The sequence below is a fragment of the Schistocerca americana genome, chromosome 5 (genome assembly GCF_021461395.2).
Source record: "Schistocerca americana isolate TAMUIC-IGC-003095 chromosome 5, iqSchAmer2.1, whole genome shotgun sequence".
NCBI classification, from domain to species: domain Eukaryota; kingdom Metazoa; phylum Arthropoda; class Insecta; order Orthoptera; family Acrididae; genus Schistocerca; species Schistocerca americana.
Genome location: NC_060123.1, coordinates 134785320 through 134809511, shown reverse-complemented (window position 1 = coordinate 134809511; position 24192 = coordinate 134785320). Strand labels below are relative to the sequence as shown.

General features: G+C 40.7%; 1 protein-coding gene across 2 annotated transcripts in view; it reads left to right on the top strand.

Moving 5' to 3' along the window:
• Positions 1-24192, top strand: part of LOC124616079 (carcinine transporter) — a 249312-nt gene that overhangs the window by 174195 nt on the left and 50925 nt on the right. For both annotated transcript variants that reach the window (XM_047144327.1, XM_047144328.1), the window contains exon 9: positions 6955-7136. In XM_047144327.1, the coding sequence (XP_047000283.1) occupies positions 6955-7136 (182 nt within the window). The remainder of the gene's footprint in view (positions 1-6954; positions 7137-24192) is intronic.

Sequence of the window (24192 nt, the reverse complement as noted above, 5' to 3'; positions counted from 1 at the left end):
ACTCTACAACCTCTGGTTTAGTCAGTTTATCCAGATCCCATCTCCTTAAATTCCCACCTTTTTGCAGTTTCTTCAGTTTTAATCTACAATTCATAACCAATAGATTGTGGTCAGAGTCCACGTCTGCCCCTGGAAATGTCTTACAATTTAAAACCTGGTTCCTAAATCTCTGTCTTACCATTATGTAATCTGTCTGATACCTTCTAGTATCTCCAGGATTCTTCCATGTATACAACCTTCTTTTATGATTCTTGAACCAAGTGTTAGCTATGATTAAGTTATGCTCTGTGCAAAATTCTACAAGGCGGCTTCCTCTTTCATTCCTTCCCCCCAATCCATATTCACCTACTATGTTTCCTTCTCTCCCTTTTCCTACTGACGAATTCCAGTCACCCACGACTATTAAATTTTCGTCTCCCTTCACTACCTGAATAATTTCTTTTATCTCATCATACATTTCATCTATTTCTTCATCATCTGCAGAGCTAGTTGGCATATAAACTTGTACTACTGTAGTAGGCATGGGCTTTGTGTCTATCTTGGCCACAATAATGCGTTCACTATGCTGTTTGTAGTAGCTAACCCGCACTCCTATTTTTTTTATTCATTATTAAACCTACTCCTGCATTACACCTATTTGATTTTGTATTTATAACCCTGTAATCACCTGACCGAAAGTCTTGTTCCTCCTGCCACCGAACTTCACTAATTCCCACTATATCCATTTCCCTTTTTAAATTTTCTAATCTACCTGCCTGATTAAGGGATCTGACATTCCACGCTCCGATCTGTAGAACGCCAGTTTTCTTTCTCCTGATAATGACGTCCTCTTGAGTAGTCCCTGCCCGGAGATCTGAATGGGGGACTATTTTACCTCCAGAATATTTTACCCAAGAGGACGCCATCATCATTTAACCATACAGTAAAGCTGCATGCCCTCGGGAAAAATTACGGCTGTAGTTTCCCCTTGCTTTCAGCCGTTCGCAGTACCAGAACAGCAAGGCCGTTTTGGTTATTGTTACAAGGCCAGATCAGTCAATCATCCAGACTGTTGCCCCTGCAACTACTGAAAAGGATGCTGCCCCTCTTCAGGAACCACATGTTTGTCTGGCCTCTCAACAGATATCCCTCCGTTGTGGTTGCACCTACGGTACGGCCATGTGTATCACTGAGGCACGCAAGCCTCCCCACCAACGGCAAGGTCCATGGCTCATGGGGGGGTAGAGAATGATGAGCATGTGAAATGCAACTTGCACTGTTCTCACATGACATGCTGAAAGTCATGGATCAAGGGAGTGAGGTAGGTGCAGTATTTCTTGATTTCCAAAAAGAATTTGGCTTGGTACCATACCTACACATATTATCAAAAGTATGATCATAAGGGGTATCAAGTGAAATTTGTGACTGAATTGATTATTACTTGGTAGATAGGGCACAGCATGTTATCTGGATGAAAGTCATCAACAGATGTGAAAGTAACTTCAGGTGTGCCCCAGGAAAGGGTGTTTGAATCCTTGCTGTTCATGTTGTTGGTGGCATTTTGCAGAGGCTGCAGTTATGTGCAAAGAACATTGGCAACTTACCTTAGTATTAAGAAGTGTAAAATTGTGCAATTTACACAACAAAACAAAATAGTTGTCTTTGGCTACAATATCAATTAATCACATTTGAAGTAGGCCAACACATACCTGGGTGGATAATTTGTGGGGATATGAAATGGAAGGATTACATAGTCTGGTCGTGGGTAAAGTGGATGACACATTTCAGTTCATTGGAAGAATGCTAGGGACATTCATTTAGTCTACAAATCAAGATGGTTATGGAACACTTCAGCAACTCATCATAGGATCTTAGTTAAGTGTGTGCGACCTGAGCCAGGTAGAATCAACCATGGATATTGAATATACACAAAGATGACAGCTCGAATGGTCACATATTTGTTTGACCCATGTGAGAGCATCAAGGTGATGCTGAAAAAACTGAAATTGCAAGTGCTTGAATACAGATGTACACTCATGCTCATAAATTTATTATAATGCTGATATATGGTGAAACAACACTCTGGTGGGCAGTTTCTAGGTTTCAATCAACTCGATGTATGACACTCATGCCCATAAATTAAGGATAATGCTGATATATGGTGAAACAACACTCTGGTGGGCAGTTTCTAGGTTTCAATCAACTCGATGTATGACCATGTAGAGCATTTGACCTGCGGTCGTCGCACGGTGGCACTGGCAGCAATCCACATACACAGAGGTGCATTGGTGCATGTCAGAGTATGGTGCAGCGAGTAAGTGTGCAGACGTTTTCAGATGTGCTAACAGTGATTGTGTGTTGAAAATAGTTCAAAGAAAACATATTGATGATGTTATGAGGGGTAGAATACTAGGGCGACTGGAGTCTGGTCAAACACAGCAGGTCATAGTGTTCGTGTGCCACAAAGGGTGATCTCAAAATTATGACAATGATTCCAGCAGGCAGGAAATGTGTCCAGGTGCTCCAGTACGGGACGTCCACAGTGTACAACACCACAAGAAGACGATATCTCACCATCAGATCACGCAGCCGGCCACGGAGTACTGCAGATAGTCTTGCTCGGGACCTTACCCCAGCAACTGGAACAGTTGTCTCCAGACACATAGTCTACAGATGACTGAACAGACATGGTTTATTCACCCGGAGACCTGCAAGGTGCATTCCACTGACCCCTGTCACAGGAGAGCCTGTAAAGCCTGGTGTCAAGAACACAGTACATGGTCATTGGAACAGTGGTCCCAGGTTATGTTCACGGACGAGTCCAGGTATAGTCTGAACAGTGATTCTCACCGAGTTTTCATATGGCGTGAACCAGGAACCAGATACCAAACACTTAATCTCCTTGAAGGGGATCTGTATGGAGGTCATAGTTTGATGGTGTGGAGTGGGATTATGATTGGTGCACGTACGCCCCTGCATGGCTTTGACAGAGAAACTGTAACAGGTCAGGTGTTTTGGGATGTCATTTTGCACCAATATGTCCACCTTTTCAGGGGCGAGTGGGTTCCACCTTCCTCCTGATGGATGACAATGCACAGCCCCACCGAGCTGCCATCATGGAGGAGTGCCTTGAAACAGAAGATATCAGGCAAATGGAGTGGCCTGCCTGTTCTCCAGACCTAAACCCCATCTAGCACATCAGGTTTGCTATCAGTCGACATATCGCTGCACGTCTTCACACCTCTAGGACACTTCAGGAGCTCCAACAGGCACTGGTGCAAGAATGGGAGGCTGTACCCCAGCAGCTGCTCGACCACCTGATCCAGAGTATGCCAACCTGTTGTGCGGCCTGTGTACATGTGCATGGTATCGTATCCAATATTGATGTCAGGGTACTTGCACAGGAAACAGTGGCGTTTTGTAGTACATGTGGTTTTCTCAACTTATCACCAATACCGCGGACTTACAGGTCTGTGTGGTGTGTGTTCCCTGTGTGCCTATGCTATTAGCACCAGTTTTATGTAGTGCCACGTTGTGTGGCACCACATTCTGCAATTATACTTAATTTATGAGCACGAGTGTAGATTATCCCATTGAAAGCCTGCTTACAACATTTCAGGATGAAACTTTAAGTGATGAATTTAGGAGTTTACTACATCTTCGTACATATCCCTCCCTTAGGGGTTACAAAGAAAATATTAATTTAACTCTCTCAGAGCTGTTCAAGCAATCATTCTTCCTACACACGATATGTGAATGGAATGGGAGAACCCCTAATAACTGGTAGAATGGGAGGCACAATCTGCAATGTACTCCATGCTGGAATGGCTGTAGATGTTCATGCTGAAATGAGTGAGCTTCTTAATTAGTTTATTTATTTGTTAACTCCATTTTAACTAGTGATGCAATCAGACTCATAGGAGTTTAACGTATGGCATCCCATTAATTTTGTGTCCGTTAATGTGTAGCGCTAGTACTGAGAAGTCATTTTTGTTAGTTCTAAACTCCAAAGTATAAATTTTTGTAAGATTAAGACTGAAAACGAAGATATAATAAAAGAAAAGAAATTCAAGCAAAATGAGGGACAGAAAGAATGAGTGCAATATTATGGACAAAAATGTAGGGACTTAAAATAAAAGAAATTAAATTGAAGACACAACATAAAAACCTCTAAAATCACAAGAAAAAAGGTTCCAAGCAGAAAAAGAATGACAGAAAGACAACTGAGAACAAATGAAAAAATGAATATGATGGTTAAAATGATGTAACAGAGCAATATAAGTAAAAATTACATTTAAACCAATTAACTGAATAAAAATAATGAGCAAAATTATTTCAATAAAGATTTAAAAAGTAAAAGTTCCAAAGCACCTCATGAGATTTGAATCCACATCCTTTAACATGGGAGGACTGTATCTTAACCATTATGCTGTGCAAGCAGTCTGTTAAATATTCCTCTTTTAAATTCTAAACAGTCTTGTAAAATTCCAAAATTTTCCAGTCTGTTAAATATTCCTCTTTCAAAGCTGTAAAGAATCATGCAAAATTCCAAATTTTTTTTTCATTGATTACTCACAGTCAAGAGCCCATCAGAGCCAATGGCTGCAGCATGTGATACCTTGGACCTTAACCTACATCACTGTATAGATGATTTTAAAAAGTCAACACCACAGCTGGGGCCTCTCCTTATAACTGTGGGTGTGGCCACTGTCATAATTGATCAGTGGTTTGCTTAGTCAAATCTTGGTATGTTCTTTAATGACACAATTCCAGAAGTTAGACATCGGTGTAGAACCTTAGCAAGATCATAATATATTCTGTATAATTCCGATGGGCAATGTCATGAGACTGCCAACTTTTTAAGCTGCTGCAATCTGGCAGTAGGTTTCCACTGAGCTGATTCCAGTATATGGATGACACTTTGTCAAATGGACATATGGAAGAGACAAGCTGAATGTCTTACTCATATGTTTCAATACTATACACCAGAACATCAGTTTTACCAAGGAACTTGAGGTGGATGGACTGCTTCCCTTTCTGGATGTCCTGGTAAAAAGGATTAACAAAGATAGAACATTGGACCACAGTGTTTACCGGAAGAAGACCTTCTTCAACTTAACCTACTCAGTACCACCAATTGGTGCAGAGGAACTGTGTGCTTAAAACATTGGTATATAGGGCTCACACCCTCTCCAGTCATGAAAGGCTATCAAGAACTTGAATATCTCAGTATGTTGTTCTGGAAGAAAGGCTACACAGAGTGGCAAATTCAGAGAGTCCCAGGCTCTACACTCACTGTACAGCCTGTGGAACCACAATACAAACCTCAGGAACTGCTAGTCAATCGTGATAGTGGATACTTCCTTAGAAAGACCTCAGAACCTGTACTTAGTCTAATTAAGAAGAGAAAGAGAGATGGACATTGAGTATAGTAAGGCATTAGAAAACAGTAACAAAGGAAAACAGCTCTGGGTTAAGGGATGGAAGAAAAGTTGTCAGGCAGAATCGAACAATGGAAAGTCCAGAGTGGGATGTAACAATATTATGAAAGGACAGTTGCTACTCACCATATAGCAGAGTTGCTGGGTCACAGGTAAATACAACATAAAGACTGTCAGGAAGTGAGCTTTCAGTCAAGAAGGCCTTCATCAAAAATAGACAATGTACACAGATGCAGTTGTGTTGTTGGCCGAAAGCTCACTCTCTAACAGTCTTTTTGTAGTGCCTATCTGTGACTCAGTATCTCCCCTATTTGGTGAGTAGCAACATCCTTTCCATAATATTGTCACATTCCATCTTGGATTTTCCATTTTTTAAGAAGAGTAAGGAGATATCCTACAAAAAATGACTTTGGGTGGCAGATGGAGCAACAGCAGGGATGCCAACACAAACAATCTGGGATGCAAACCAAGGATGGAGCAATGTGTCAGCAGGAGGAGGGGGTAGGAAATGCCGGGCATTGATGGCAGACAAAGCAGCAGGTTGGAGGGAGGCAGGGAAGAGATAAAGGGTCTTGCTGACCCCCAAGTAGTCAGTTCATCTGCGCACCTGATGATGACAGTGAGGTCACTTGTCAAAATATTGTGCCCATCGGACGCTGACATATAAGCAGTGTATCAGTACTAATCAATCAGGGACAGTTTTATTCTCTGAAGATAACACTCCATGATTTAAACTAAAAGAAATTATTGTGATTTTCCAGAATGATTAGAAATTACTGGTGGGAGTATGCATTGGTACACACACAATAAAAAAAGTCTAACAAATTCACCAATTTGTAAATTATAAATAAAATATTGTATCAATACATAAAATAATAAACACATGGAATTTGTCCAAATAACTTAATTTTTAAATTAACAAATGGGTATATTTCAGCTCGATTTATGTAAATCAAATGCCACATAGATTAAATTGTGTGATTGAAATTTGTTGTAAAGTTAAGAATGTGAATTATTCAAATTGAGATGTAATAATATTTATGTATTAAATCTACAACTGCACATATTGCAACTCATCCATGGGCTGTGAAATTGCAGTTCATATGTAATGTGTTCTCTGCTCTTCAACTAGTTGAGAAATTGGCAGTTGAGGATGTTAAGCATCTTTACACAATTGCACATGGAACATGTTTGAGTTCAGAGATTGTATACCCATTCACAGATTGATTTTAGTGTCATGAATCTGGTTTAGAGCACATTATTTTGCAGTAGTTGTACTTGTAGTTTTGACCATACAGTTCTGTGACAGAGCACACTGAACAGCTTTTATGTATTTGTTGCATTCTTGTGCAGAACAGCATAATTTTTATTTGCCTGGAGCAATGTGTCATGATTAGTTTCAAACTCCAGAGTTAGAGTAGTTATCATGTCATTACTGATTTTAATAAAGATAGCTGTTCCATTCGAGTACAACAAAACAGACAGCTCAGCACATTTTGAAATATTGTTAGTATGATTTTCTGCTATTTTGCAGATGCTGTAAATACTACTTTGGCACTCTACTTAATTTCAAAATTTGCCATTTCCGCCTCATTTTTAATAATATATCCGTTTGCTGGTGAGCTTTATCCAACACAGCTAAGAGGCATAGGGATTGGTACATCAGCATACATTGGTGGACTTGGGCTAATCATTATCCCTTTCATCACTTATCTGGTGAGTAGTAGTCTATAATTAGAAAAAAATTGTGTGCAATGTAGGCTTTAAATTTATGCTCAACATGCATGTTTTTAAACAGCTGAGATGTGAATGAGGTGATTCTTCTTTTTTTTTCACTTGTACCCTACATTGTGCTGGCTGGACAAACAATTATTTAGATTCTACCAGAACGTTCCTACCATACATAATATGACTGTTACATTACTTAAATTTCTAGATTTTCAAAAAGATCTATCATCTTCTATAGCCTATAAATCTATTTCAACTTTTTAAGGCATTCCTACTCTGCCTGTTATACTGATGCCTCTTCTTTACTCTTCTTCTTGTTTCTTGTTTATCCCAGCTTCTTGAGATTTCTTGTGAAGAGACACAATACAACACGTTCAGTAGTGGCATGTGACAATCAATGAAGTCACACAACAGTTAGTAATTTAAGTTTTGAAACTGCTGGTTTATTGGCATTTTTGGAAATAAAATCACTCTCATACTCTCATGTGGTCAGCAAATTTCGTATAACAATTTGTATGTTTAATGGGACTTATTATGTCACAAATTGTTCTAATGAATTAATTAATCTGCATTACAGTGTTGCTAAGCAATGTGATCAACAAGGTGATATGTGTCTCAATTAAAACAGAACCTCGATATTTTGAATAAACTTTCTGTTCTTTTTTGTCAAAATCAGCACTTGTATAAAAATTAATTTCCAACTTCATGCATTAAGTCCAAGCATTTGCAACTATTGTATGCAGTTCACCGGAGAGCTCAATCACGCACTAGCATGTAACGTATTTCAAATCAAGTGCACAGGTTTCAGTTTTCCCTAATGGGCTAAACGACTCTATTGTAATAATGTGATGTGTCTATCTCATGTAAAGTCTAAATGAAACTGGATTTGTCTCCATTCAGGTCAAAATCACAAAAAACAAAATTCACCATGCAGGTTAGCGAACTGTACATGTGCACTTTTAGCACTCTAAGTGATAACTTGTCTCAGAGTAAAAGCTGCACATAAATTCACACTTTTTCATGCACACAAAATTCAAAACACCTTTGTATTAAACTGATAAATTATGGCCTGCAATTAACATTTCTTATTCTGAATAAACTTCAAGAACTTGTATTTCATAATCAATAAAATTTTATCACCTGAAAGAAACTATTAGTTTGATAAAATGGATTCAGATAACAGTCAACTCTTGTCTAGATGATGACATCACTAATCGATACTTGCTTGGAATGAATGAAATACCTGTACTGAAAAATACTGTGCATTTAGTAATTTACTGACTTTTATAACAAATTTGATACCCCTTGCATTGCTACACTGTTACTGGTGTTTCAGTTTAACTACATTTATATATCACTATTATGTTGACAGTATTATGAAAAGGATAGACCGCTACTCACCATGTAGAGGAGGCTCTGAGTTTCAGGCAGGCACAATAAAGAGACTGTTAAACATGTAAGCTTTCAGACAAAAACTGCTTCTTCTGAAATATAAAACACACACACACTCTCATGGCTTGTCTCCAGCCACCAGAGCCCAACTGAGTTGGGCCCCCGCACCTGGAGATAGTAGCCATTTGTGTATGAGTTGTGCTTGTGTGTAAGAGTGTGTTCTATTAGGGAAGAAGGATTTTTTGTCCAAAAGCTTAAATGTTTAGCAGTCTTTTTATTGTACCCATCAGCAACCCAGAGCCTCCTGTATGAAATGAATATCAGTCTAACACTTTCATAGAGTGGTTGTTATTCCATCCTGCACTCTTCACTATTATGTCACATAGATTACAGAGTCTGATACTGAAACTTTTGAGTGGGAAGAATGTGCATTACCACTTCTATAAGACTCTCAATATCTTCTCTTCATTTCTTCCACAGGTAATGTATAAGATGTGTACTGTGTTGAAAATGGAACAAAATTTTTTAGAGGAGTTGTTTGTGCACAATTTATACATAAATACTTATGATTAAAGTCAATTATATTTCATTTGTTATTTATTTTCATTCAGCTGGATCTCATTGTCAATCAAGCAAGGTCATAAAACATATCACAATCCATCAAGAACTTCTAAATGAAAATTGTAATAATAAAAAATTGAAACTCCAGTATAAAAATAACAATGAAAATGGTGATAGTGGCAGTTGCGATTGATGACAACATTAAACTCGCAGCGCAATAATTTGATTTATTTATGGAACTATTAATTATGGGCAAAGAAACAGGACAGTTGTTGGCCATGGTTTGTTAATGGCATCCTACCCAGCACTGACATGTAATTATTTGACAAACATATGGGAATGCCAAATCTGTATACCTGAATCATGTAAATAAATATGAATAATTTTCTGTACAATTAAATCCATTTTAGTGAATTACAATTATCTAATGCAATCAAGTAGAGATGAAATACTCATACGCTGATGAGTCAAAACATGATGACCATTGCCCACCATTATATTGAATGCCACCTGATGATCTTGCTGGCAGATGATATGGTAAAGAAGGTATATTAGTGAAGCAGAGGTGAGTGGGGAATCACTGTGGTGCCAATATGGGCTGCAAATGGATAAATCCACTGACATACACAACATTGACAAAGGACAGATTCTAATGGCCTGGTGCCAAGGAGTGAGCACCACAGAAATGGTGAAGCTAGTCAGATTTTTGTGTGCTATGTTGTGAACATCTATGGCAAGTGACTGAAGAACACTGAAACCAAAGATAGGTGACAAGGTGTTGGCCGTCCACACCTCATTGCACAACATCTAGGTCAGAGGCTTGTAGACTCTGTAAAGCAGGGCAAGTGGTGGTGATCTGTGGCAAACTTTAAGACGGAACACATTGCTGGTGCAGGCACAAGTGTTTTGGGGAAAGCTGTTCAGTGCACATTGTTGAACATGGAGCAGCACAGCAGACAACCACTACAGAGGCAAACAAAAGTATTCAGACACAGGTCACATGTGTATCTAACAGTCAATTGTGACTGATGCATACACAGAATGCATACCTGAGTATGTGTCAGAATGCAGGGAATATTTTGAAAGACATCGACTATGCAAATGTCACCGTATCCTCTACCTGAAACGATTAGTTCTGTGTTACCATCACAGGCGTGTGTATCACTTGGGACAAAAGTAATCAGACACTGCCCCACTTGACAAGTTAACTGCAGTCTGAAGGCACAACTTGTGGGCAGCAAGCAGTCAGTGTACACAAGGCAGCTGTCTCATACTACAGGAAAGCACAGGCCTTGCCAAAAAAGACCAATGTAGCACCAAGCTCCGTAGAGGTAGGGAAATGACAGTGGAAGAGTGAAGGCTTATTGTGGAGCTGCATAGTGAGAGAAAATCAAATGCAGAAATAGGTAAGGTCATCAACCAAAGCCAAAAAACTATATTTTGTATTGTCCAGAAATGGAAAGAAGAAAAAACTCCTGTAAGTCGCCCACAATAGTGGTGTCCTCAGAAACTCACAAAGAGAGACCAGAGGAAGGTAGTTTGAATGGTGAAAAGTGACCTGTGGACAACGGCCCCTGCTGTGGCTGTAGAACTGGCAGAAGGCATTGGTACCGAAGTTAGTGTTAGAACAGTGCACAGATGCCTGAACAGTGCTGGGTATAAGGCCAGAGTGTCAAGGTGCAAACTGTTCATCAGTAAGTGTAATGCAAAAAAGGAGATGGTTTTTGTAGAAGAATTTGTCAGCAAGGATGTGACCTTCTGGGACAAGATCCCGTGGAGTGATGAATGTAAATTTACTTTGAGCCACGTGGATGGCCACAGTTTAGTGTGGCATCAAGAAAACAAAAAGTGGGAGCCCAAAAACATGCAAGAAACCATCAAACATGGAGGTGGCAGTTTGATGGTGTGGGGATGCATGTCTTCCAGAGATGTTGGTGAGCTTGTCTTTATTGAAGGCACCGTGGACAAATTTGCCTATCTCGATATACTCCAACAAAATCTGACGGAAAGTGCTGCGAAGTTGGATCTTTATTTCCAACAAGACAATGATCCTAAACACACAGCAGAAATTGTCAAACTGTGGGTACTATACAACGTGCCTCTTTGCCTCCTTATCCCACCAAAGTCTCTGGACCTCAATCCCATCGAAAACGTCTGGAATGAACTGAAAATGACACTACAGAAATGACATGTGAGCAGTTTGACACATTTGTGTGCATTGGTAGAAGAAGAATGAGTGAATATCAGTTCAGATATAACAAAAAAGGTTGTTTACTCCATGTCACAAAGACTGAGGGCTGTAATACAGAGAAAGGGACACATTACCAAATACTGACTGCTGAGGGTCTGAATCTTTTTGAACATTCAATATTTTGGTTTTCTTTCTTTTTTTTTTACATAAGGTGTGTTTTGTTGCTTATTGTTCTGCATATGTTCTCATTGACATATGTATTACACATTTGTAAAGAATAAAATATATGTTTTGAGTTAAAAACACATTTAAGGTTTACTTATCTGATTACTCCCAGTGTCTGAATACTTTTGTCCGCCTCTGTATATGTTCCCATGTTGGCCCAACAACATCATCATCAGTTACTACTACAGTGGGCACAAGATCATCAAGACTGGACTGTGGATCAATCAAAGCACATGGGATGAATCATGTTTCATATTACATCAGGTCCATGGTTGTCTGGATATTGCCTCATCCAAGTGAACAGCTGCTCAAAACATGCACCATACCATGGACGCAGGATAGCCTGGGCAGTAATATGCTGTAGGGAACATTCACCTAGGATTCCATGGAACCTGTGGTAGTAACCGACAGCACCATCCCAACTGTGGACTATGTGGACATTATTGTGGAGTGCCTGCATTTTTTCCTGCTTGTTGTCTTTTGTGATGTTATCCAGTAGGAAAATGCTCCATGTCACAAGGCCAGCATTGTGCTACAGTGGTTTTATGAATATAATAGTGTACTCATTTTTATGTCTTGGCCACCAAATATTCTTTATCTAAACACGGAGAAATAATTTGGGATGTTATCAGGTGCCAGCTCTGCCCACCGAAAGCACAGTCCACAATTTATGAGAAATGAATGACCTGTGTGTAGGTATATAGTGCCATGTACCTCCAGAAACCTACCAAGGATTGTCAAAATCATGCCAAGCAGAATCACTGCTGTGTTGCATTCCAAATATGGACCAATATGCCATTAAGCAATGGTTATAAAGCATTATTTCATTAGTTTAGGGTACAAGGATAATGGGAGGGGTAGAATGGAGAGAATGGGAGACCACTGTGGATAATTATTCATAGTCTCATAGATTTATAAACTGAATTCATGTGAGGAGGACAGAGGAAAGTTGTGATAAGCAAGAAACTGATTAGGCGTAGTGAATTAGGGATGTTCCAAAAATAAGCTTTGTCATCATTTTTGAAAGAGAAGATTGTGCACCAGTTAACACAAACAAATGCCATATGAATCCATACCCATTGCTGAACCAGCAATGGAAAGGGCATCAGGGGGTGGAGGAATGACATATGCACAGAGTGCCAAAAAAGAGAGAGTAGCAGCAGACCAGTGTGCCTGAGATTATTTGAGTACACACCTCGATGGCAGATGGACATGTACTGACAACATGGTGCCAATGAAAGTGTGTGCTGTTATATCCAATATGAATGGGCATGTGTCTGTTGTCCACGAATGACTACAGACCATAGATAGTGAAAAGGATATATCTCATTAAATGGTTGGTAGCTGGTGGTGCATATTCAGAGAAGGAAGGCAGATTGTGAAGGATGAAGGTCAAAGTGCATGTCCCTCCACATCCACACCCAATACTGAGATGTTTGACAATTCCTTGCATTGGAGGGCACCAAATTTTACCAGAGTTTTTTCTTCAAACTGATTGTGCGCTACAACAAATGTCTCAATGTTAGCGGTGACTATGCCGAAAAACAGTGCAAGGTGTATAGTTCATAATGTCATGGTGTATTTATTTCTGGCAATAAAGTTTCCACATGAACAACAATGACAAAACTTACTTTCAGAACTTGCCTTATATATTGAGGGCTGGGAGATTGCAGGACCAAGTTCTGTGCTGTGAAATTCATGGAAACTGGTGTCAGATTGGCATGGGCATGGGTTTTGAAGCAGCCATTGAAGTCAAGGATATTCAGCTCAATTCATTGAGTAGTTAACATCATGCTTGGCTGCAGTTTCTTGGTACCCATCTTTGAGGATGGCCAGGTAGTTGTGTTTATGTCCACATAAAAATGCCATGGAGTAGCTGCAGCATAGGTGGTATATCACATACCTGCTACTACTGCTGCCTGTCGAAAAAAGTGAGGCACCTAGGTGAGCAGGAAACTAAATGAAACTTCATGGGTTAAGAGAGTGCATGATGTTGTTTCAGTGTTTGCAAAACTGAGTTTAGTTTACAAAGAACTTAGGAAATCGAGGATGGAATAATGACAATATGATGAAAAGGATAGATTGCTACTCACCATATAGTGGAGATGTTGAGTCACAGACAGGCATAACAAAAACACTGCTAAACAATCTTTCAGCCAACATACCTACTTCTGAATTAGACAACATACGCACACATTCATGCAAACTCATACACACAAGACCACTGTCTCTGGCTGCCAAGGCTAGTCTGCATTGAAAAATGTGGAATTTGTTATGGAACATTGTAGAATATTCCTACTTCAACCCCTAAAGTTTATCAAGTTCCAGTAGGTGGTGGTGCTATGTATAATCTTCAAAAATGAATCTGTAACGGAAGGGCTTTCGAAGCAGAGAGCTGTCATTGAGTTTCTCTCAGTGGAGAACGAGAGCATTACAGATATTCATAGATGCTTGCAGAATGCCTACAGATATGTGGCAGTGAACAAAAGCTTAACGATGAGTCTGTCATCATTGCAACAAGATAGCATTGACCGGTCCAGTCTCCCGGATGCTGTCTGGGCGGGCGCATACAGCTGTGACTCCTACAATGTTGGAATGTGTAGTGTAGGAACTCCCATTTGAGGTGACTGACAATTACAACCACACAACCACACCCATCACTGCTTGGCTGGATGTCTCTGTTGGTAGTGCTGACTCATTCATCCACCAGCTGGCGTACTCAAAGGTGAGTGCCTTCTGAGTTTCTTGTTGCCTAGCAGAAAACAATAAAGAGCAATGAAGGGCCATATGTGTATAATTGCTTGTGATTTACAAGGCTGAGCATGACAATTATTTTTTGAACATCGTCACAGCTGACAAAACATGTGATCATCACTTCGAACTGCAAACAAAATGGCGATCCAAGGAGTGGTGCTGTACCACCTCTCCTTCAAAGAAAACATTCAGAGCCGCACCCATCAGTTGTGTAAGTCATGGTGCTGATCTTCTGAGACTTTGAAAGGGTTATTCTGTTTGATATCCTGCCTCATGATGCAATGAACAGCTTGAAAATATATTGTGCTACCTTCACGAAATTGAAGAATCAATGTCAGCATGTTGATACCATAAAAATGTAAATGAATTTCTCCTTCTCCATGACAGCACAAAGTCTCACAAAATCTGGGCACCTGAGATGATCTGACACAACTTTTTTGGACTATTCTTCCTCACCCACCCTACAGACATGATCTTGCTGCTTCTGATTTCCAAATGTTTCATCCAATGAAGGATGCACTCTACAGGAAGCAGTACATGGAAGATGGGGAGGTTATTGATATAGCAAGACGTTGACTCTGACATTGACTAGTAGAGTGGTACCCTGCGGGCACACAGGCCCACATAGTAACGTAGTGAAAGGCCTTCACATGGATTGGAGGTTATGCTGAAATATAGTGTTTTATAGCCAAAAGATTGATTTGATTTGATTTGATTTTGGCAGGGAAGCTTTGGTCTAACCCACCACTGCCCGCACTGAAACCGAGTTTATTGTGCAGTATCGCTCCCTGTATATCTATTAAAGCCAACCAATGCCCTTAAATAGTAAAAGGAGTCCCTTTACCAGTTCTTTGTTAGACACAATTTCTTCAGGTCTAGTTGTTCTTAAAATTCTCCGTCTCTTGCATTCCAGTGCCGAGCATTCGAAGATTAGGTGCGATGCAGTTTCTTCACTCTCATCACAGATCCTACATTGAGGGTCTTATTCCATTATACCCATTGTGTTTTTTGAAATTCCCATGGCCAGTCATCAGTCCAACCATGAGTTTTAAGCCCAGGATTACAGAGCTTCTTTCAAAACACGGATTTGGCATAATTATCTCACCCTGTTTTTGTTTATAGACCTTGATCCAGTATTCTACGTGCCGTCTTCTGAGCCAGTTCTGTAGTTCTAGTTTGATCATAGCCTTGGTGATTGTCAGGACACAGTCCGGTCCAATGAATGGAATCTTTGCCCCAATCCTGGCCAATCTGTCAGCTTGTTCATTGCCACTGATCCCTGAGTGGCCAGGAACCCACACTAGGTTTACCCTATTGCTTCCCCCTAGCTCCACCAGAGCCCTGAGACATTCTGCAACAATCTTAGATCTTATCGCAGGAGCCACCAATGATTTCAGGGCTGTCTCACTGTCTGAACAGATGTAGATGCTATGGTCCTTGTAGCACCTATGCATATTCTCCTCCACACATGCCCTGATTTCAGTAATTTCAGCTGGAATACCGAGTCCAGTTTTCCTAGAGAGATGATGCCCTCCAGTCTTGGCTGAACCCCGTACACACTGGTTCCAGTGCCTTGGTCTGATTTTGACTCATCAGTGAACCAGACAATGTCCCCCATACAGTGTCCAACTGTTCTTACCCACTGCTCCCTCCTTCCAATTATTACATTGTAAGGCTTGTTGAAGTAGTTGGGAGTTATTATATAGTGGCTGGCTCTTCTCCAGCCACTCCTATATTTACCTCTCTCACTGTTTTAGTATGTGATTTTGGACATCCCAATGAGATCCAGTTTTTACCAGTTTTGAGTCTGTATGCACCAGATGCTGCCTTCATTTTGACCCAAAGATGTAGTGGAAGCATGTCCAGCATGGCTTCCACCCCAGCCATTGGTGTGCTGCTTATTCCAACTGTTGTGGATAAGCAGGCCAGTCTCTGCACCTTAGCAATCCCCTTAGCTCCGGCCTGCTGTTCTACCTTCTTCCACCACACTAAGGCCTCATAGGAGATCCTAGGTCTAACCAGCATGGTGTATATTCAGTGCATAACTCTGGGGCTTAGGCCCCAGTTTTTGCCACAAGCTCTTCTGGTACTCACTAGAATACCTTTCGCCTTGGAGCAGATGTTCTTAATGTGAGGAGTCCATGTTAGTTTCTAAACTAGGGTTACCCCTAGATATTTCACTATCCCCTTCACAGGTAGAGTTTCATTGAAAAGCTTTAGATTCCAACTTGAATGTTGGATATACTTCTTCATGAATGGTACCGCAACAGTCTTCGTAGGCTTAACACTTAGACCCTGTTTAGTACACCAGTCTTGCAGAATGTTCAGTGCACCTTGTGCCATATTCCTCACTGTGTCAGTAAATTTGCCAAGTATTACTATGACAAGGCCATCTGCATATCCTTGGCAAAAGCATTGTCTGAAATTTAGTTTCTCAATGAGTTCATTCACCACTAGATTCCATAATAAAGGGGACAAAGCTCCTCCTTGTGGACAACCTCTAGTGGTGTTAATTACCATCTTTTCATTCATCATGGTGGCCTCTACCTTCCTTCTACAAAGCATGACCCTAGTCCACCCACATGTAGTGGTTGCTAGGTCATGCACCTCTGCTGCCCTAACCATGGAATAGAAGGTTGTGTTACTAAACGCTCCCTTGATGTCCAGGAAGATGCAGAGGGCTATTTCTTGAAAGTGAAGTGCTTTCGCTACCCTCCCATCGAGTTGATGGAGAGCTGTCTCACATGATTTGCCTGGATGATATGCATGTTGGTTTTAATGTAGAGGAGCCCTAGTTAGCATCCTCTCCCCAACGTGTACATTAACCAGTTTTTCCAATATTTTAAGATTGAAGGAGGACAGACTGATTGGTCTCATATCCTTGGCTTTAGTATGATCAATTCTCCCTGGCTTTGGAATAAAGACAACCTTCACTGCCCTCCAGGCATTGGTAGTGATTCCTACTGCTAGGCTAACCCTGAATAACCTGCATAGGACTCCTATAAGATTTTCTCCTGCTTGTTGCAGGAGAGCTGGAAAGTTACCATCTGGGCCAGGCAACTTGAACGATTGGAATGTTCTCACAGCCCATTGTATTTTACTGAAGTCGACACACTCCTTGGCTGGTTCCCAGTCCTCTCTTCGAGTGCCTGAGAACCATTGTCTCTTAGGGATCGCATTCTGGCCTATGTTATCTGCCAGAGCATATTGAGGAAAGTGAGTTTTGAGGAGCAGTTCCAGTGTCTCATGTGCTGTGTTTGTATATCCCACATATTCTTTCATCAACATACCTTCTGGATTAGGTGGTAATCTAGTGAGGATTTTGTGAAGTCTGGCTTGAGCAGCCATGCCCTTTGCATGTCTAATTGCAAGGTTGTAGTTGACAAGGGCCTCATGATATTTTGCAGATTGTCCTTTACATCTCACAAGGTTAAACAGTCTTCGTACCTGTTTTCTTTGCATTTCCAAGTTATTGTTCTACCAAGGCACACTCCTATTTGTGCACTTCTTGGTGATTGAGCAGTTGTCCTGGTATGTCACTTTGGCAGAGGTTACAGCCTCAGCTATTAATCAAACTGTACTGGATTCCTTATCGAGGTTTTAATTTCCGGTAAGCTTAAGTCAAGGTACCTCCTACATGTACAAGGTACCTCCTACATGTCTCCCAGTCTGTTGTCCTGGAATTCCTATAGTCCATGGCCTGTCTGATCCCCATTTCAAGCTTGAATTTAATATACATGTGGTCCGATGAGGATGGCTCTAATTCCACGTGCCATTGTTTGACATAGCTGCCCATCATAACAAGAACCAAAGGTTATGTCAATTACTTCTTCCCTTCTGCTATTCCTGAATGTAGGTTCGTCACCCCTACTCAGGACCTCCAAGTTGTTAGACGAGAGAAATTGAAGAAGGTACTCACCTCTACTGTTGGTGTCCTTGCTGCACCACACTAGGTTGTAGGCAATGGCATCACATCCAACCAACAATTGGTAATCTTGCCAACAGCAAGCTTCTGTCATTCTCCTCACCTCCAAAGGAGGAGGAGAGCTGTCTTTGTAAGGAAGGTATGCTGAGGCTAAAACAGTTTCCTTGTGATACCTTCCTCATGTTGCTGCATCCTGATGGTCACAATGTGCCTGGAACAGAAATCCATCATTGGCATGAAAGAAATTCCATTTCTCATGTAGATGCATGTTCTGGACTTTTTAGATTTCTAGCATAAATCAGCTGATCTCCAGTCCCTTTATATAAGTAGTGTTCTTGTATCAGGGCCATGTCCACTTCCTGTCTCCCCAGGCGATGGCTCAGGCAGCAGTGGCCCCTTTACTGTGCTGCAGATAAATCTGCAAAACCTCAAGTCACCATCAAGCTGCCATCATTACCTTTGAGGTCTTCGAATACCCTGACAGTGACCTGCAAGAATCCTAAAAACAATTTCAGGTCTTGCTCTTGCATCGCCTTCAGGGACTTCTCTCCGACCTCCACCACCAGGGTTTGTCCTTCCGGTACAGCCTTCTGGTTGATTACTTTCAATCCTATGTCGAGACGTTTGGGTTCTGGACAATTATTTTATGAAACAGAGTCTTTTCAGAGACATCCTTAAGGATCTTTGGTATCCACATTGATACATTTGCAGTTTTAAGAAGCTCAGCTGTCATCATGACCAGCAGCTTCGCATCATCCCACTAGGATATCATGGACACCTTGTCCCTGAGGCAATCCACTGTATGCACTCCCTTGCAGACAAAAATGAGGGCACTGTGATCTAGATAGACCCTCCTGAAATTGGGTCCTGGACTAGCGTCCCCCTTCCCCACCCAATCTTTTCAAAGAGGGCCATATGTATGAGCTCCTCCTGCTGGGAGGTGATGCCTACCAGTGGATAGCCTTCTTGGATTACTGCCATCTTAAAAACTGCAGTACTATTGGTCTGTTTCCCTATTTCTTGCATCAGATTTTTCTGGGCTCATTTATCCTGAGAGCAGGGAGTCTTAGATTCCTCCCTTATCCTCTTGTCACCTGCCTTCGATGTAGTGGGGGTCTGCATATCCCCTTCAACCTGAGACTATTATTATTATTATTATTATTATTATTACTTTTTTTTTTTTTGGGTGGGGGGGGGGGGGGGGGGTCTTGGCCTCAAGCCCTTTTAATTCCCTCCACTTCTGTTTGGGAAGCCGTTCTTTTCCTTTCTTTTGTTTCTGTTCCCTGAGAAGTTTCCTCCTCTGGGCCCCAGACAAGGCTTTAATCTTGATCCAGTCCAATTTCTTGGTTACAGTTCCCACTTCTTGCTCAGGTCTAAACCATTATTCAGTAGTGGGAGTGCATTCCATTGGTCCTGACCCCAATGTTTGAGTGTCTGAGGTCTCAGTTTGCCCCTCAGTTTGTTTTAAACTATTTTCATCAGTTGTGTCCATCTGGGTCCCATGAGATTTGGAGATCTACACGGTCTACAACATGAAAACCCCGTGCAGTGTAAGGCTACTTACTCAGGGAGGTCGCCCGGTATCCCTGAGGCTCCATTTGCAACACATGTTCCCATGTGCCATGCACCCCTCGGCACAGATCGCATCACACCTTGGTTGAGTTGGGGAAGGGAATTGGGTAAGCACTAGGAGTGGATAAGGAAGACAGGACATTGTGGAACACTTTTAGTGCAACCCATCAGCTAAGGCCTTTCTGGCAGTAGGTCCTCTACCTTCGGCACAGCCCTCAGCTTCATACGGATATGCAAGCCTCTCCACCCACACGGACATTGCTTTGCCAAGGTGGTGTCCCCCAGAGAGGAAGCCAAAAGAGTGGGTAATAATGTGGTGTATTTGAATCTTGAATAAAACCAACCTGATTTCAGAAAAAAATATATTGCATTATTTATTGAATGCCCCTCATAGTTAGAATGGCATAATTAAAATAGTTATGTGTACTTCAATGCAAGAACTACATTCAGATAGAAATGTAATATGAGTAATATTACTTTCATTAATTTTTCCAAAACTGAATTATTTTTCATGTATTGGATTTATTTAAAAGAAACAAACAATGGATTTCCATGTTGGTGTATCAAAAATTTCAGGAAAAGATAGATTGCTACTCACTATAAAGATAACACGTTGAGTTGCGGACGGGCACAGTGAAAAGACAGTTACAAATTTAGTTCAGAAAAGGAAACAATAGTGAGCAGGGCGTGCTTGCTTATGCGAATGAAAGTGTGTGTTTCCTACTCTGAAGAAGGCTTTGGCTTAAAGCTAAATGTGTAAATGTCTTTTCGTTGTGCCTGTCAGCAATTCAACATGTTATCTTTATGATGAGTAGTTATTTAAAGGAAAAAAAATTGGTTTACCTGGTGTCCTTAGTATACAAGTTATTGGCATTTAAATTGTTAATTAAAACTCACAAACTAACTTCATAAAATATTATTGAGAAGTAACTTTTTTGTTATGTAAAAGTCTTTCTTTAACGTATGCTTTATCTTTGTTTTTGTTGGCTGGTTGAAAGTGTGTGGTGGAAGTCAGTTCTTTTGTGTTGTACTGTGACTTACTGTGATGTGTTATTACTGTGGATATTTTTGGCATGATACCACGTAGATTTCAGAAATGAAAGTATTGAAAAATCAATATAAACATTTAATGTAATTGGACAGATAAAAAATCTACCCACCAAGTGGCAGCAGGGGAAAACATATATAAAGGTGAAGTAAAGGTGCAAGCTTTCAGAACCAATGGCTCCTTTTTGAAGGGTTGAAGAGGAAAATGAATGAAGAAGAAGGACTAGGAAGATTGGGGAGAGTTTGGAAAAGTTGCCCAGAACCCCAGGTCAGGTTAGATTTACTGGATGGTATGAGAAGAAAAGACTGAGTGTTTGGGACTGCACCAGATGAGATTTGAAGACCTAAGACCATAAAGGTGGGAGATAGAGTAATAAGCAAGATAGGGATTACTGACAAATCATCATGCAAATGTTAACAGGAGTGAAAAGCTAAGTGCATTGTATCTGGTAGAGTTGAAGGGCAGGAAAAAATAGACAGGAAAGAAAATAAAAGATAAAGATAACTAAAAATGGTTAAGAGAGGAATAGTTACTGAGAATAAAATCTGAGACTGAAGAAATTGATGTAAATTAAGGCCAGGTAGGTGCCAGGAAGTAAGGAGATGTAGTCTGCGGGAAGAATCAGGCACCGAAGTCACAACTGTCATATTGCAGAATATGCTCTGCAACATGATATTGTTACCAGTATATAACCTCTGTCTATGTCCATTCATCCACTCGGATATCTTGGTGGTAGTCATACCAATGTAAAAGGTCAAACATTGTTTATGTAACAGCTGGTACATGAAATATGAAGCTGGCACAGTACTTACAGTAGAATATCTTTGGCTTCCCTCTGACAACCATGCCTCCATCCTTGCTACCCTCCCTGTTTACCTTTCCCTGTTGCTTCATAACCTGGGTTGTGAGTAACTGAATCCACTTTCCCTTCTTCCCTTTTTTCCCCTCTCTCCTCCCTGATGAAGGAACAAAGTTCCGAAAGCTAGGAATGTAAATTTTCAGTTCTGTTTTATGTGCATCTATCGGCTGTACTGAGCTGAGGTAAGTACTGGCCAGCCCCTCTATCTCTTTGTTAGTATTTGTTTCATATCTTATATGAGATTTTCCATTAATCATTTAGGTACATGAAATATATCATTTCACATGTGGCTCTCTCTTTGATAGTATATGTTTTGCCAGTTCAGGGCTGGTATAGGAGGTGGTAGGAGTGTGCAAAGGGCAAGTCTTACAGCAGGAAGGGTGACAGGGGTAGGACGCATACAGTAGGGAAATGGGTGCAGGAGGAGCATAGAGGGCTTGACCAGGATATTGCTGAAAGTGTGTGTGTGTTTCAGGGGGGTGAAGCTAGGTATTATAGGTATGGTGAGCACAGTGTTGAACGGAATGGAACTCATTTCAGTGCATTATTTTAGGAAGTCATATCCTTGGCAAAGTAGTTGTTAAATACATTCAAGACCAGGATAATATTGAGCAACAAGAGGTTGACTCTTAAGTTGTTTTTTCGGGGGTATCAGCAGTACCAAGATTGAATTGATCTGGTGGGATAATAACATCCAGTGAAAGCTGAGGAGAGAATGGTGATTTATTGTGATGTATTGCTGTAAAGAGTCTGCATGTGAACATATGTGTTTGCCTCAAATACCCGGGGTGTATGGGAGGTAGGATTTGACAAAAAAGGATGGTAACTGTCAAAATGTAAGTATGTTGTGTGTTAGTAGGTTTAATGTGAACAGCTTAATGTAGCTGACCTTCATCCTCACTGAGGATCAGCTACATGTGTTCACATTTAATCTACTAACTAAAGTACTTATTTATTCACAGTTGTCATTTTTTTGATGCCGAATATTTCCTTCCATACACAGACTCTTTACAGCAATACGCCACCATTCTCACCTCACCATTCACTGGACATAGTTACCACACCAGCCTAGTTGAAAAACAGATTTCTTGGGCCATCACACCAATCCTGGTACTGCTGAGCCCTCCAGAAAGCAACTTAGGAGTACACCTCTTTTTACTCAGTATTATCCTTGTGTTGAATGTATTAATCAGCTACTTCTACAACGCTATGACTTGCTAAAATTGTGCCCTGAAATGAGGTCCTTTCTGTACATTTTGTACACCACACCTAGAATAGCTTTTTGCCTCCACCCTACCCTCACCCCCTGATCGCCACCCCTCTCCCACACCTGCGAGCCAGTCTCTGCAGACACTATGCTCCCTCTGTACCTATTTCCCCACCTTATGGCTCTACCCCTGTGAGTGTACCACTGAAGATTTGCCCTATGCACCCTCCTACCATCACCTATACCTATCAAAGGGAGATCCACCTGTGAAAGAACATGTCATGCATCAGCTGTTATGTAAATACCTGTTTGGCCTTGCACATTGGGATGACCACCACAAAGTTGTCAGTTAGCAACAGACAAACAATATCCTTTTGCAAAGCATGATACAATATTACAGTCACGACATTGAAGCCTGTTTCATCACATGTTCCATCTCAATTCTTCCCTCGGACACCAGTTCCTGAGAACTCCGCAGGTGGGAACTGGGGTTACAACATATCCTTGGTTCTCACCACCCACTTGGCTTTAATTTACGTTAATTTCTTCAGTTTCAGCATTTCTTCTCAATAAATATTCCTTTCTTTAGTTTTTCATATCTTTTATTTTCTGACCTGTCTATTTTTTCCTGCCCTCCACCTCTACCACATACAATGCACTTAGCTTTCCACTCTTATTACTCTTATTAAATCTTGCATGATGTTTTGTCGGCCATCTCTGTCTTGGTTATTTCCCTATCTTCTGCCTCTTAGCCAGGTTTTCAAATTTCATCTGGTGCTGTCCCCAATAATCAGTCTCTCCTCATCTCATCCGGTAAGTCTCCCCTGACTCAGGATTCTGGGCAACTTTTCCAAACCATCACCATTGTATAACCAAATCTTCCCAGTCCTTTTCCTTCATCCCTCTTCCTGCTCATTCAACCCTTCTGTCAGAAGAAGGAGCCACTGGCTCCAAAATCTTGCACATTTACTTAACCTTAATATATATTATCTCCTGCTGCCACTTGGTGAGTAGATTTTTTTTTGTATCCAATTACGTTATATTTTCAAAAATTGATTCTTTTCGTCATTATAAACATATGATACTTATCATTTGAACTAACACATTCAATAGAATGAATTCAATATCTTTCTGCACTGTGCAGGAATAATCTACATCTAGATTCTATGCCGTGTCTAATAAGATGTAATGCACAGTATCAAACTACACATATCAGTAATAATTATTTACATTCTCACTCAAAAATCCAAGTTCTAATTGTCACTTCTTTTCTTCAGCTATTAAAGCAGCTGAAGAATGTTGAGTCAAAT